Consider the following 16,511-nt stretch of genomic DNA (forward strand, 5'->3'; position numbering starts at 1 on the left):
TTTTTCTGTTTTTATAGTTTTTTTTCTAGTTTTTTTTTTTTTTATGTTACTCAGGCTTATTAGAAGTGGTGGCTGACTTGATGACTCAGTGGTAATTTTGCTGTTTACTTTTCATTCAGTAAGAATTGTTGGTTTTTAATTCTTTCATGACTGGTATTTTTGCTGTATCTTCCAAACAAAAAAAATAAATTGATTTCTACTATACGTGCGGGTATGTTTGTTACACGGTACTTACTACTTATTGTCTAATTAAGCTTGTCGGTGGTCACTAAATGACACACTTTTTCAAACATATTATGTTTTGTAAAGGCATTATGTTTTATAAAATGTGCTGTTTTGTAACACATGCAACATAGTTCTGAAGAGTATTTCATTGAATGATGCTGAAAGCAAGTTTCCTGCTGTTTTCAAGATCTTTATTGAATGGTGTTCGACCATGCTTTGTACCTAAATCATTGCATACTTCAACACGAAATCTTGCTGAAGATTACTACAAAATATTGGGTGTTTCCAAAAATGCAACCGCAAAGGATATTAAACAGAGCTATTTTAATTTAGCTAAAAAATATCACCCAGATGCTAATCCAAGAAATAAAGATGCTGCAGTTAAATTTCAAAGAGTTTCCCAGGCTTATGAGGTTCTAGGAAACAGTGAAAAACGCCGGCAATATGATATGATGGGTTCAGATCCGTATTCTCAACAAGGTTTTGCAGGTTCCCAGGGTCATCCGTATGGTCAGCAACAGTGGACATATCGAGAAGTTGATCCTAAAGAAGCTGAAGAGCTTTTCAAAAAAGTCTTTCAAAGTTTTAATCAAGGATTCGGAAGCACAAAGTCTGGTGGAATTTTTGGTACCATGGCGTCCAGAGCAATGAAAGGAATGTTTGAAGAAATGATGAAGCCTGAAAACATTGCTCGTGCAAAACAACACTTTGAGGAATTTGAAATACAGCACGGACCCAAAGGAATGAAATTTATTAAAAAAGATAAGAAAAGTAAATAAATTGGGATTTGAATCATTGCTATAATTAAAAGACAATTTTGAACACACTCGGCATTGTTTCATTTTTATTTTACTAACAAGTTAATTTATTTTGTTCCAGCTTGTGGTTTTAGTATTGAGCAAGATACAGTAGGCTATATGCCAAATTGGCCAACAACACAAAAATATTTTACCAAATATGCTTTGTGTGTTGAATATTTTGTATCTAAGTTTCTGATAGTCATGTTATACTAAGTTAAGTTTGGAACACCGTAATAGAATGAACAGCTTTTGTTTATTTTATGGAAATAAATTATGTAGTTGGTGTGTCAAATTTCAAACTTTTGACTGTATGTTAAACAGTTGTTGAAAGATAGCTATAACTATCCTTTTTTAGTAATTGCAAGTGATTTTGATTAAGCAGTTTGGTAGTGCTCCAGAACTGGGTTTTATTTGAAAAGCATAAGTCCTCAATATTCGCAAGTTGTTTCAAGTTTACTTTTTTATATAGAATACAGTGGTATATTTTTACTGACAAATGTATAGTTCTGTTGCAAAGTGATCAAATAAACGATCTCTTGTCAAACAACTTTTTATTGGACCCGAAAAAATTAAATTTTATAATCTCAATTTTGTCTTTTTTTTTATTTACTTGTCATTTACGACCCATATGGCTAACCTAATCACCTTTTGGTTGGTCAATCCCATAAGACGTTTTATCGCACAAGATTCCTAAACCTAGAAATCATGAGATATATAATTGGATAATCTGGTTCAGATAATGGCTAATATCAATTAAATCGATAAAAATGCTTGGAAATTTGAATATTTGGTTATCAATATTGGGCTAAATTGTAATAAAAAATTGGCTTTCTACAAAAACTCAATTGCTGGACAAAACAAGATGCTTACTGATCTGGCGCCTGGAAGAAGTAATACGAAATCAGTTGTATAACGTCTAATGTATGGTGAAAACTAAGATTGTGCAGCTCTTATAATGATGATTTGGTTGTGTGTTTTTAATGAGGATATGCCTGGCTATTGCCAACTACATACTGTTCTATGGGCCTAGTGATGCGTATTCAAATTTTTTTTATTTTTTGTTTGTGATTTCTTTGTTTTTGTCACTGCTCTTATAAGATAATTCGTTGATGAGCCACGGCTATAAATGAGCTATGTAGTTTGTGCTGCGAATTTCTGGCATCTAATGTTGCGGTTTCAAACGATCATATTCGAAATATTTTGTTTGGGAGCAATTTCTTTACTTTCGAAATTGGTTTCTCATTATTAAAGCATTCTGTTTCGTTAATTCATCATGTGTTAATAGGCTACAAACAGCGCCAAAAATTCTTACTTCAGTATAATTTTCACCATCTTGCTCCAGATTTAGTAATATTTTCAAGATTGAAATATTTTGCTACTTGACAGAACTCCGCAAAATGCGTACTTCTGCACTCGATGGCACAGTATTGGACCCGCTAGACTAGATCCTAAACTACTGTAAAGTATGTCGGTCCAACTATTTTTAATTTAAAGGCTGATGAGTAGAGATGTAAAAAAACGTTTTTTTTTGTTTTAAAAAAAAACGAGCTTGTTTTTTTTGTTTTTTATTCGTTTTTTTGTTTTTTTTACCTATTTTGACATTAAATGTCACAATATGCAGCAATTAGGGTAAACTCATTGCAATAGCGTCTCTTTCAACAAAGAAGCAGTCTCATAACTCGTATAACTTACTTTAAATCAGACTATATGTCTGGTATAGGCCTATTTTTTCATTGCAATTTTGTAGATCCCAAGTCTCAACACACGAGCCATAAAGATTTCTCACTGTCTCAAATAGTAGTAACAGTGTCCTATGGTTGGCACATCTCAAGTATTGTCTGTAATTTGGTCGAGCCAGTTGTTAAATGCAGTACCACACTCGTGTACAGTTTCGAAGCCACCTGGGATTTTGGTTAATGGGCATGTTAAGACTAGGTGGTCAGTGTCCTGTTTTTCTACTTAACAAAGGCACTTTTGACCAGCACTCCACACCTTTTCCAGTACAACGCCAAGAGGTTGTTCCAGTTGATGTGCATTTGGTGCAAACTTGATGAAAATCACACAAGCGGTTCTCGAGTTATAAGTGAAGTAACCTTAGCCACTAGGTGGCTTCATAGATAAGGAGCAATAGAAAAATGGCAATATCTCAAGAACCGCTCAACATATTTGGATAATTTTTACCTCTACCCCATGTTTTCTGGGGTGGGCTATCTGTTTATGAACATTAAAACAAGTTTTGGCGACTACTTTTTCAGATAAAAAGAAATTAACCTCTTGTCGTTACGCACCAATAAAACCATGATGCGTAACTTTAAAAAAAATTTTTTTTTTTAATCGGGTAGAGGAAAGATTGATGAAAAGTTTGGCAAAAGCAGTGTTGTGCTAAAACCCCAACTTTTAGCCCAAATCACATTTAAATGTAGTGAAAGATGGAAGCATTTTGATGTTTTTTATTTTCCCTGAAGAGGTTCAATACTCCTTTGTGATGTCATAGTTATGTTTGTTTTCCCTTAATCACACCATTGTGCTGTCATAGACATTTTTAAAAGAAGTATGGTTGCACTTATCCATCCAAATTGAACTACTGTAGTTTTCAGGACTTTGAGACTTTATCACTTTTCTGTTTTTGCCAAACTTTTTATCAATCTTTCCTCTGCCCAATAGAAAAAAAATTAAAGTTACGCATCATGGTTTTATTGGTGCGTAACGACAAAAGGTCAATTCTCCTTTTTACTCCAGCGTAGTTCCCAAATAAAATAAGTTTTCATCTTTGATGTTTGTTTTGTATCTTTATCCTGCATTGCGGTAGCCTAATATGGGTAAAACTTTATTCTTGTCAGGAAAAGTATTATGAAGCATTTATTCACTATGTGAACACTGAGCAGTGCTGAAAAACTTCACTTTAAAGGGAAATTTTCTTCATTCATGGTTGGTAGTTACTAGCAATAGTTAACATGGGTGGTGGGCATTTGAAAGGAACATTAACCTAAACCTTTTCTGACAAATTCACTTACTTTTGACAGCTAAAAATATCAGTGATAAGATCTCTTGCATTATGTCACAAATGATCTGCAGGAAGCATCAATAACAAAGTGTCTAAGACCTTACAACACACGAAAAGAATACTTCTGTTTCAACATTTATAAAGCATATACATCGTTGTTAAGCTATCAGTTAAAAAACATGTTTAAACAAGCTATTGGCAATAGCTTGCATTAGTAAATTACCACAAACAAGGTAATGTGTGTTCTGAATACTGCCATCTTGTTTTTGCCAAAATTTCGTCAACCCATTGAGTGTGTACAAAAATAACCAGTAGGCCTACCGGTATACTAACATCGTAGGCTACCTTCCATAAAGGGCACTTCCATAAAAGGAAAAATAAATTAACTCATCTACATTATGTCATGTATCAAATTGCATTAATTCAATGTTTGTCAGGTCTACTGCCACAAACATGCCTGAGAATGAAGAAGAAAGTGAAACAACGAAGGCTATAGGGCTATGCAAAAAACATATGCTGCTGCCAAGCACACACACTTTGGAATTTCAGCACACCAATAAAACCAATTTTACTAGTTTAATGTTTTTCAAGAGCACTATAATGAAACTAAGCTGCAAATTGTAAAAAATTTGCAACTTTTCCAGAAAAATATGAAAAAAAACAAATAAAACCAAAAAACGCGTGTTTTTTTTGGCCCAAGTTTTTTTTGAAAAAAAACACGTTTTTTTTAAAAAAAAACGGTTCGTTTTTTTTGCATTTACAACTCTACTGATGAGTGATGATGGCAAACAAGGAAGGATTTTTAACAGTGCTAGCAGCTTCCACTACACGTCGGGAACATACGCGGTCTCCCGAAGCAACATCCTCTCTGACAACTTTGTTGGAGCAGCCACTAACAACGCGTGATGACACCTAACCTCTTCACGTTGTTTGTCAGCGCAATCGCACACATCCCGATGATCGAACCAGCGCCGCTTGATCTTGATGCTTTTTCGTTTACATTTGGTTACCATTAGAGGTAGGGGATAAAGTGTGACCTTCTCAGATTTTGCTCTGTCCACATTTTTTGGAAAGTATTTGTGATAACTATCAACAATATGCAAAAATATTTGAAAAATATTTATTTTTCATCAGTAGACACAATTTTTAAAATTTTGACCATATTTGTGAGAAAAAACGTAAATATTCGATTTTCGGCATTGAATTCACAATAAAGAGTGTAGAGTGGAGTGTAGGTCCTCTACATGCACATATGCTAGGTACATTCCACTTGACCCACTTTATTCTTCGGTACATCCTTAGTTTTATTTTGACCTCAGTTGACCCCAAGAGCAGAGGCTTGACCTTTCGTTTCGTGACCTTTAAAATAGTGAAAATTTGAACAATTTTTTTGCGTATAAAGACAGGATGAATATTACGAAGTTAATAGTTAAAACCTACGAGAGATTGGCTACAGTAGCCTCACTGACTACATCTTCTATTGTCACAGCCAAGTAATTATGGGACAAAACAGATAGTCTAATGACTGATGCTGCAAGCAAGAACTTGCAGGTGGAAGAGCATGTTGCAATTGCATTGTCATCTGATCATCGACCATATCATTTGCTTTGCAAAAAGCATACTGTTGAGAAGACACGAATAACTCTTTGAGGTATTTTGGCTCAATCTTTTTTCAGATTAGCTTTCAGCACTTCCAAACTTTGGTGGTGTTTAGTCGAAACCTTGCTCTCAAGGTAAGATCAGATGCCAAAGTCTAGGGGATGAAGGAAGTCATTCTTCCTTGGAAATGAAGAACGGCACATTGGCTGAAAGCCAGTTTTGCATTCTCTTAGCTTCATGTGAAGGGGCAGAATCTTATTGGAATGACCAATTACGTTTTTTGAAGTGTTTCTTTTCCCAAGACAACAATGAACCTTCAAGAATATCATTTCGGTAGTTTTCTTGGTTCAATTTCACTCTTTGATCCACAAAAATCAATGGACTTCTTCCTGATTCGTTGACTGCGGCTCACACCATCACTGATGCCACCCCTTGTCTTCGAGTGACTACCCAGGGTTCCGCGTCACCATCTCTTGACCAAACACAATCATTCTGACTGTTAAAATGATGCTTGACATCAAATTTCTTCTCATCACTGAACACAAGGTTTGGCAGCTTGCCTCCTCCTTCAATGCGTTAGAGCAGAAATCTCACTCTGGAGAGACGTTTCTCAATGGTATTGGCATTTAGCAACTTTTTCTTCATGTGTTTGAATGGGCTTATCTTCAAATCCTTCTTGAGAACTGTTAACATGGTTCCATAGACCATGTCTGCCTCCTTTGCCAGTTTTTGAATTTGATCTCTTGTAACGTTAATTATAGATGACCCTATATTTGAAGATCTTAAGAATGGCAAAATGAATACTTTGGGTGATTTTGTTGTGCACTATCAACATGGACCGATATATGCACCAGATACAGTCTTGAAGTCTATAATCTTACAGGATATGTAGGCCTACTAGGATTCTGCAGCAGCCATACAGTTACAATGTGGTCGAGAATATGGTTTTGCTCAAGAAAACCAAAAATTTCGTGCCAAAAAATTGGACAAACTTTCAGTTCAGGATCTTCAAAACTTACCGATTGTGAGCGTGACCTGGGCAAGTTTAACCACCTGTCAGTAGTAGCAAAATATCGCAATAATAAGTTCACTGCAATAGGCAAACGCACCGACATTACCTTATACCAAAGCAATCAGGGAAGAGTGAGAGGGGAATTGGTATATTAAATTACCGTCATACACACAAAGTGGATGTAATTCGAATGCCCGGATTATTCAAACTGAACAATATTTCTCATGAGGAAGAGGTGTCGAAAATCTGTGCATTTTGTTGAGTGATACTGATCCATTAGTCTCCAGTAATGTAACAATCATGGACTTGCCGAGTGATCAAGATATCCTTCATGCAATGCATATTACCAAAACTGGAGTTCATCTTGTTCCGAATATTTGCGAAAAAACAATTTGGAGGCAAACAGCTTACAGTGTGGGAAATGGCAGACGGACCTACATGGTTTATTGAGTATGTACATTCCAACAAAGGAAACATGGTGGTAGAAGTTGAGCATTTACATAGAGTACAACCTCAAAGCAGCCGGCTCTGGAAATATCCCAAACATAATGACATTGAGAATGTTGACATGGAGCAGGTGTTGCCATGTAAACCAGATGGTGATTAGGAAATGATTGGTGGACACATGATGAAATTCACGCTTAAGAATGCGGATGACATTATAAACGCATTTTTATCATTGAGCTTTAAGTAATAAAGATAAAAATGCACGTTCAAATAGTATTGATTTAGGCTATATTTTCGAAGTGACGTTTTTCCAGGCTCCTTGCACGAAAGTGTGAGTTTCACGCTACGTAATCGGATTCCTGCTACCGAAGTGTGAAACTCACACTTCCGTACAAAGACCCTGCTACCTAAACTGTGAAAACTGCAACTAGGATACCCGAAAACTGTTACGCAGTGTGTGTTTTCACACTTTGGGGAAAGAAATCAGGCATGCAGCCACCGTTTTCACAATTGCGCGTCCGAAAGTTCTGCTACCGAACTTCCATTTTCTAGGTTCGGTCCCAGGAAAAATTGGTCATGGTCATACAGCTGGGGACCGAATCTCACAAAATACACTTGCGTACGGTACCTGATTTCCTTGAAAATTAATTTTAATTGCCATATACTTTGAATCATTGGTGTGAGTTAATTGTACCTATCATTGAAATTTAGCTTTTTTTTTGTTATTGTTCGTTTCGCGAATTTGAAAAAACTAATCTTGCAAACGACGTCTACTGATGTGTAGTTGACGGATTTTAATATTTTTCGCAGTTTTGAAGCCGTACAACAAAACTGTTTCCAAAATAGTTGGACACTGATGTTTTTGACACTACCCCCAAAAAAATGTGTTGTATCCCCTACCTCTATTACCATGTTGAAGTTTAACTGAGGTTTAGCTTTCTCAGCTTCTTTGACGTGACCTACAATATGCAAACATTAGTTTCTATTTCGTTGCAAGTTTCTCGTTTTCAAGTAAATGCTCAAAAGTCATAATATTCAATTTTTTTCGCTTTGGCTAAAATAGAAACACGTCTTTTTAGTAAATACTATTCATGGCATTTAAATTTCTCGGCGCCCGTATCTTTTCGATGTTTTTGTTGATGAGATCATGGAGTGAGGAGCAAGCGTTACGTAATTCCGCAACCATCAGTCGCAGGCCAACAAATTGTTTCTCATCTTCCTCTTCAACAAATCGAACGTAATCTTGAACGCCGGGTCTTTTACACAACTGCGTGATAACTTTGGCACGAGACAGAAAATATCCGGCAATTTCTTCATGATTGGAAGCCAGCTCTTGTTCAACAGTTTTTAATTCGCCCAGAATCTCTTCTTGAACCTGTCAAAGAATCAGATGAAAAGCATTCTTTTTGTAGCACAATCAACAGTTTGGTTTGCAATTTTTGACTCGCTTATGCATACAAAACTACATATTTATTGTTGGTCAATCACTCAATCGTCTTTTGTCTCACTCCACGACATAGCATCTTTTCACAAATTGGGACTAGGTGGGCAAACTTTCAAAAAAGGGCACTTTTAGCGCGAGAGTTATGTTAAAAAGGGCATTTTTCGCGCGAAATGATGGGAAAAGGGCATTTTTTCCGAGCGTAAAACATCTAAGCTTAAAACTGTAGATTTCTCAGGCAAATTGTGGGTAAAAAAGCATATTCTACCTAAACTCAACTTTTGAGACCCATAATTGATTCCTATATTCATCCCCGCCCACAATATTTTATAAATAATAATGGGCCCACGTCTTTTAGGCGCAGACAGTTAGGCGCCGGTTAAGTAGGCGCGCACACTATGGCGTCAGGATATTTAAGTGCGGAGCACTGTGACGCCCGTTCATTTAGGTGCTATTCCTAGTCAAGTCTGCAGATTGTATCAGCTCAGCTTTGGCAAAACCTAGTCGGGATTTTGACGGAAAAAATAAGATTTTCATCACTCAAGCCTACCACCCGCTTGAATATAGGCTACAGTATATTTTTTACTGATGTTTAGTGTAATTACTATTTGACTTAATTAAAAGTGAACTCAGTCATGTTCGGAAACTTGAATAATTTATTGATAAAACTTTCGCTGACCCAAACCTGGACTAACAACAAATAAATGCCGAACACGCGCATTAAAAAAACAATATATTTTTCTGTTCAATATACCATTTTGTGTAAAAAGCATTGCCAGATAAAGCAGCTTCACTCACTGAAGCCATGACTAACAACAAATAAATGCACTCGCATCAGGGATATCTATAACTACGGGATTGGAAACTCTTTTCTCTGCTATACATCAGTAGGGTCAACATAGGCCTATTACTATGACTACAGAAGAATTATTAAAACAAAACACTGTTTGTATCTACTAAAGAATGTATAAAATTCAATTTCGCAATAACAATATAAAATGTACACTCACATCAAAACTTATTTGATGTATATATAAAAGTTTAAAACCACGAATCCAAAAAATAAATGAATGCAAAGAATCCAAAAATTCCCTGTTGTTATTTACGGTAGCATTTTGCGTATTGCAAACCTGATCAGAAGTAAATACAGTAGGAGTGTTCAACAATCAGTGAAATGTGTTGTCGTAGACTTGTAGGATAAACTTATTCACACACCAACCCAGTACGAAATCAATAAGTTTAAGATGTCATAAGAACTAAAACTAATACTCGGTTTTGACATTATTTAGCAGCAAACGAAATACGACAGGATTGCACAAATGGAATGCAAACACATTAAACAAACAAGGCAAGTGTATACTTTTCAGTTTATGGCAGGTGCATTGATTGTTACACTTTTCCTTGTCTGTTGACTACTTGCCATTTTTAAGGTCAACTTATGTAAACCTTTATCACAGCGACGCAAAGAACAGTGACCCTACTGGTGTATAAAAGTGTTTTCAGTTACACAGAGTTTCCAATCCCGTAGTTATAGATATCCCTGACTCGCATTAACAAAACAACATATTTTTCTTTTCAATATAACATTTTGTGTGAAAAGCATTGCTCTACCTGCCAAAGTGCCAAGCTGATACAATCTGCAGACTTTACTAGGAATAGCACCTAAATGATCTGGCGCCACAGTGCTCCGCACCTAAATATCCTGACACCACAGTGTGCGCGCCTATTTGACCGGCGCCTAACTGTCTGCGCCTAAAAGACTTGCTCCCATAATAATGTATTAAAATTTAATCTAGTAACATTTAATTGCAGAGGTCTCTTGTACTAAAGTAAAAAGAAACAACTACAGTCTTCGAAATTAGCACATGTTTACTTCGGCAAAAACGTTGCCGAGGCCAAACGGCAAAAGGTGAAATTGCCTCGGCAATTGCTTTGAACTTTTATTGCGAAAAAATTGTACCAAAACATGTAAAACGAGAAGCGAAAAATATACTAGAGTAGTCTATCACGCCCGCGGCTCCGCAGTGTTTGATTTGTTGTGATGTAATAATACCAAAAGTAGTGATAAAGCGAGCAACGCGATACGCACGCTGTCACGTTATAATAACTCACGGGAGGAAAAGTTGGGTTGATTCAACGTTCGAGTCAGCACAAATTGATTTAATTTTCCCGGCGGATTATATTGCGTAACAAAAATGCCCAATAAGAAATTTACGTTTGTTTCACATTAATTCGACTTCTAGCGACGTGGAATTATCATAAAACAACGTTAATTGCTCAACCAGGTACCAGTAACAAATTATTAGCTCCCTGCGAGAACATTGCCTCGATTTACGTATACACTAACATAATTTCGGAACAATTGGGATAATGCGAGCAACACAAACTCTGTTTGATAAAGAACTAGCTGTCAGAATCGGAATCATCAGATGCTGTATTGGAGGATGAGGTTGTCGCGTCATCACTGGAATCACATCAAGAGGCTCATCGCTTCGCTGTTAATCTACATTGTCTTCGCCGTTCGCAATAAAGCGTCCACGTTTTGCGGCTTTCGTGCTTTGATACCCATCCACACGCCTCTTTCTCAGAGCTCCATCAGGGTGTTGACTAAGGAACAAATCTCTGGCTGTGTCATAACGACTGGGAGGAATGTCTAACCCTAACCTTCCAAGCGCTCGTGTGGCCTCGGCATTTTTATTGCCGATGCTAATGCGCCATTCATGCAACTGCGTCGGCAATCACCTCGGCAATTGCCGAGACTAATTTCAAAGACTGCAACTACGATAACCTATGAAACACAACTGCTAAGATATTATAATGAGTTGAATCTTTGCAGAATTAGATGATTCTAAAGAGCTGGTATTTTATTTTGATGAAAATCAGGAAACAAACTTAATTCAGACATTTAAAATCTCACACAAAATTTGAGGTAGCCTACTCACAACACAAATTGCTCATTAATCTGCTTGAATGGAACATTTAAGGATATTATAAGTACCGTAAGGTCAAAGGTAGGCTCATAAGTTCTAAATGTGTGCTCAACTTTCCATTTAGCTGTTCATTCTTTAACTTGGATCTAACTTAAACAAAAATTAAGTCTTAAAAATTGCCCACCTAGTTTCAAACTAGGGGGGCAAAGAAAGGACTAGGGGGGCAAGCAAAGAGACTAGGTGGGCAATTGCCCACCTAGTTTATATGTGAAAAGATGCTATGCTCCACGAGGAGCTTGTCAGAACGAAGAAGCCTACAGCGTCTGTGGCCTACCGTGGTTTAAATTTAGATCACCAATAAATAAACAAAACAAAGTAACCTTGGCAGTTTAACATGTTTCATTAAAAAAATCAACTCAAACGTTTTCGACACGTAGCCTACGTGTGTCCTCATCAGGAATTACTTAAATCCGCATTATAGCCTACATAAAATAAAAATTGTAAGGTATCTTACAAGTTTTTTTTTTTAAGCAGTTTATTTTTACTACGGAATAAAATGAACTATTCCAATCGTTTGGTTGTTCTCCGTTACGTCAGTGTTTAATATTGGCCTTTTTTTTTGTAAGAAATAAAGAAAGAAAAACTTGCCTCTACTCCAAAGTTGTTTCCGTCTTCTATTTTAGGAATTAGTAAGATCAACCACATTCGTAAAGTGTTAATTGCTTCAAGCAAAGTGATAATTTCAGGTTTTATTCTTGCAATTAATCGAACTATGTATTCGTTTTTACCAAAGAGTCTGTTTTCTTTTACACCACGGCTGGTTTCTCCAGACTCATGCATGGCTTTTTGCACTGCGTGTAAACTTTTAAGAGATTCTGTGGTAGCTTTTTGAACTGCAGAAATATTCTCCAAGTTAAATTCATTGTTTCGAAGAAGTTCATCAAATTCGTTAATTTTTCTGGGAAAGAAGTTTTTTACAAGTTCTTCAGCTTCTTGAAAAATACGATTTTTAAACTCAGTTTGGAAATTCATTATATCTGGTATGAGCCACAATATTTTTAAATTAAAGCAGTTTTGTAAAGATTTTATCACTTTAAATTTGGGTTATTGTTAGTCATAGACAGGCTTTTGTTACTTCAAAGTATTGACCCAGCCAAGTTGCAAATCTAATCATCACTTGTTTATAAGCCAATAAAAACAGACATGCAACAGTTCTTGTTGCATGAAACTCGGAAAAACTGAAGAGACAACTCAATTTCAGTGGCTGTGGGAGAATTTTGTCATTTTAAAGTGGCTTTCCAATATAGCAAGGATCTTAAACTCAAATTTCTCTGAGGGCCGAATGAACACCTGTAGCCTAAATTATCCCGAGGGCCGCATTAATGCACAATAAAAAGTCAATAAACAAAATAACACGGCAAAAACGCAATAAGAAAAATACGCAGGCTACCGTAGTAAGAACGTTAGATTGCAAGAAAACGTTGTAGGCTAAGGCTACAAGGACTAAAAACAAACACATGAAAAAACATTGTGCGAACGCAAAAGTAACGACGGACCTAGAGAGTAAAAATCTTGCAATAAACTTTCAGAATGGGCGGAAAAAACTAAACCCTTAAAAACTGGTTTGGGTAAATAGGCTATCAAGGTTACTTTTGCGACAAGCACACAATAAGTGAATTGGCAATGTGATTGTGATGTAACAATACGAGCTTCTCCAACGCAATAAAACGAAGCGACAGTAGCGCTAAAAAGTCGTGTAAAATTTGATAGGCATTTTCTTTTTCAGATTTTTTGAGCAATTACGGTAGAGTGAATTTTACCTTTTTAAATCTATAGGAAAAATATTTAGGCTACTTTAATTTCAAAGTTTAAAAATGCATCGCGAGCCGCAAGCGGAAAGCATTTTTGAAACCCTTGCTATATAGATATAAAGGTGGTCACTTAAACATGTTAATTCCCAGTAATATTGCAGTTACGACACCGCCAACCAACCAGGAGTTAAGCTGTTCTTGACGTTATCAAAGTGGCGTTTCCAGGAGGAACAAAAAACCCTCAAATATTGAGCTAATGAAGTCAACGTTTCGTCATCGCTTGAGTGGCGCGAAAGATTAGGGCAATAGTAGTCGCTTCGATGACGTGGCTTCAATTCCCACTCCCGCCACTGCTTTTTTTCTTCTGTACTTATCAAACAAGGTAGCCTACGGTAACAAGAACCATAAGCTCCATTGACCCGTCCGTAATTACCAGTCCGCCGCGATAGCACAATTGGTTAGCACCGTAACTTCATAAACAAAACAGCTTCGACTTTTGTGGTGTGCGCTTGAGCAACGCATTTTAAGGACTGCTATACATTTAGGGAACGTTCAAATATTACGTAACGCTGTTTTTCCGAATTTTTGACCCCCCCCTCCCCCATGTGACGCCAACATAACGTTTTTGTCAACCCCCCCCCCCCCCCCTCCCCACGTGACGCTTTTCCATTACAAAGCCCGTTTTGCCAGTTTATATCAAAATAATGACGTGGAAACACATGCTGATAAAATATCTTGGTTTGTATGCACCTAAAGCTTACGTTTGAGACATGAAATTTTAGCTATATTCTTTTTTTGGAATTAAAACGTTATGTACCTACTGAAAACGTTTAGTAGCCCACCCGGTTCAACTCAATAGAACCACCCTGTCCACAGCTAACACATTCTCTACTCTCTATGTCACTACTTACTGTGGTAATTAAAACGGGTATAGTTCAGGCTTTAAGTCAGTGGTTTTCAATCAGGGTTCCGCGGAACCGTAAGGTTCCGCCAGTAAGTTTAGCAGGCCCGGATTTAGGGGGGGGGGGGGGCAGAGGGGACAGTTGCCCCGGGCCCCCCGACTTTTGAAGGACCCCCTATGTGGAAAAAAATGTGATTTTGTGTTATTTTTTCCTTTTGGCCTTTAGTTTCTGCAAAATGCTGTGCAGTACTGGACTGATGCTACTGTAGACGTAGAAGTGTTTTTTTGCACGGGGGCCCCCCATCAGCTAAATCCGGCCCTGAAGTCTAGGGGTTCCGCAAGTTTACATTCAAATCCGAGAGTCTATTATATTATTATATGCATATTGTTTAAATATAATCTAATATTGATTATGTTTGCCACTATTAATAGGCTAAATTTTCTACACTTTAACACGTTCGCTGCGATCCTGAATTTTCGTTGTTTTCTTGTGGTGCGATAACCTTTAACTTTCTGCTTTCCCACCAAATTTTGTCGACATGTTTTCTTCGCTTCAAGGAGTTCTTTCAGACAGTTCGTTTGTACACCAGTGGGTCAAATTGCCGCGAACGTGTTAGAGATCATTTTCTTTTGCCAGTAGGCTATCAGGTTTTTTACAGTTTGTATTTTTATTGTACATAAATAAATCTGAACATGAGTATTTTAATTTAATTAATCGAATGATGTTTTTTGCATAAGGTAATTAAATTATTGAACAGGGGTTCCTCGAGCTTTTGGAATGTTTCATTGGGTTCCGTTCCACCAAAAAGATTGAAAACCACTGCTTTAAGTGATGATAAGTGATACTTTTATTTGAAATTTACTTAAAATAATACTTTCTAAACCGGTCAAAATTTGCAGCCATAAAAAGGGCCAAATAAGGCCAGATTTTCTGGCCTTATTTGCATCAATTTTTTTAAGCCAACTGCAATTTAAAAAGGCCAGATTTTTGGAATTTAGCCTAAAAGAAAGGCCATCTGGCAACCCTAATGTTGTTCACTCACATCAAAGCAAGCTTTGTGATGTAAGAATGTTGCCTTGCAATTTCGAAATGCGAGGTTTTGAGCACTTAGAACCTGTATGGAATTACAGTACCGTAGTTCAGTGCTACTCAAACTTTTTTATGCCGTGTACCGGCTCAGCACCTTCCATCACTTGGCGTCCCGGTCAATTTGGAAAAAAAGACAAGAGCAAAGTCATTATTACTTTTGTAACAAATACCCAAAAAAACAAGTAAAAAAACACTTTTATTAATGGTCTTTCCAATTTTGATGCGAAGTGTGCGCTTGCTTATTTGCAACCAGCTTATCCAATTGCGGTTCAATGGAAGACAATGCTACTCGAAGAGGAGCATGGATATCCAACGCGTTTCTGTGTTTTCCCTTTAAACAGCTCATGGTAGAAAAGCCGGCTTCACATAGATATGTAGAAGGGAGTGGAAGCAGTGTTTTAATAGCCATGGTACACAGTCTCGGATATTCTGCTTTTATTTTGACCCAGAAGCTTGCCAGGGAGTTTGATTCAAAAGATTTTCGCAAACCTTCATCAGCAGATAGATCCAATAATTTATCTTTTAAATCGACACTTATATTTAACTCTTCTACGTTTACAGTTGGTGCAAATGCAAAGCTGAAACTATACTTTTTATATGCTAATATAGGCTAACAGCTAACTCACTTTCTAAAAAAGAACAAGGTTTATAGCTTCAACAAATCTATGTAAAAACATGCTCAACTCACTACAATCATCTGATATTTTGAAGTCAGAGTGTGGCCGATCGATTGAGCCTCTCACTTCTCTACTCGTTACTGGACGCTGCAGGTATAGTCAAGCACGTGGATACAGCACAAACACACAAAAAGGATGATCATCTCGCATCGAACATTGCGATACTTTGTTGAAATAATGGATAACAATTACGAAATAACATTTCTTTGTGACGTAGCTGGAAGTCGTCGTAGTAGCAGGCCACCAAACAGTCTATAGCTTTGAAAGCAGATTGAACATTATCCTTGCCTAAAAATTATTATATAGACGTTCTGATCAACATCAAACAAATTACTCAATTTACAATTTCTCCTAACTGACCGCGTACCAGCAGCCAAGTGCTCGCGTACCGGCACCGGTACGCGTACCGGCGTTTGAGTAGCACTGCCGTAGTTGATACTTGATAGAGATTTTGTTGGTGCTGAATAGGTGCTGTTGGATATGATTTCAGCTTAATTTAGTATCCAAACGACGATACAAGCCAGCACAAATAAACTACCGTAGCCTACTCATAAGCGTTACGTAACGTTTTGCT

The 16,511-nt window shown here is 37.0% G+C and overlaps 2 protein-coding genes across 2 annotated transcripts; one reads left to right on the forward strand and one right to left on the reverse strand.

The window, feature by feature from the left end:
- Positions 1 to 315: 315 nt before the first annotated feature.
- LOC145775515 (dnaJ homolog l(2)tid, mitochondrial-like) lies at positions 316 to 2,654 on the forward strand. Its single transcript, XM_082586810.1, has one exon. It carries the CDS (start codon positions 378 to 380, stop codon positions 1,002 to 1,004), a length of 627 nt encoding a protein of 208 aa, XP_082442936.1. The 5' UTR covers positions 316 to 377; the 3' UTR covers positions 1,005 to 2,654.
- A 5,452-nt stretch (positions 2,655 to 8,106) lies between these two features.
- Positions 8,107 to 12,506, reverse strand: LOC145775778 (proteasome activator complex subunit 3-like). Its single transcript, XM_082587145.1, has 2 exons — positions 12,107 to 12,506; positions 8,107 to 8,462 (listed from the first exon to the last, which is right to left on the reverse strand). The coding sequence occupies exons 1-2, from the start codon at positions 12,488 to 12,490 to the stop codon at positions 8,163 to 8,165; spliced, it is 684 nt and encodes a 227-aa protein (XP_082443271.1). The 5' UTR covers positions 12,491 to 12,506; the 3' UTR covers positions 8,107 to 8,162.
- Between the last annotated feature and the right edge of the window lie 4,005 nt (positions 12,507 to 16,511).

Source organism: Aplidium turbinatum, chromosome 8 (assembly GCF_918807975.1).
Source record: "Aplidium turbinatum chromosome 8, kaAplTurb1.1, whole genome shotgun sequence".
NCBI lineage: Eukaryota > Metazoa > Chordata > Ascidiacea > Aplousobranchia > Polyclinidae > Aplidium > Aplidium turbinatum.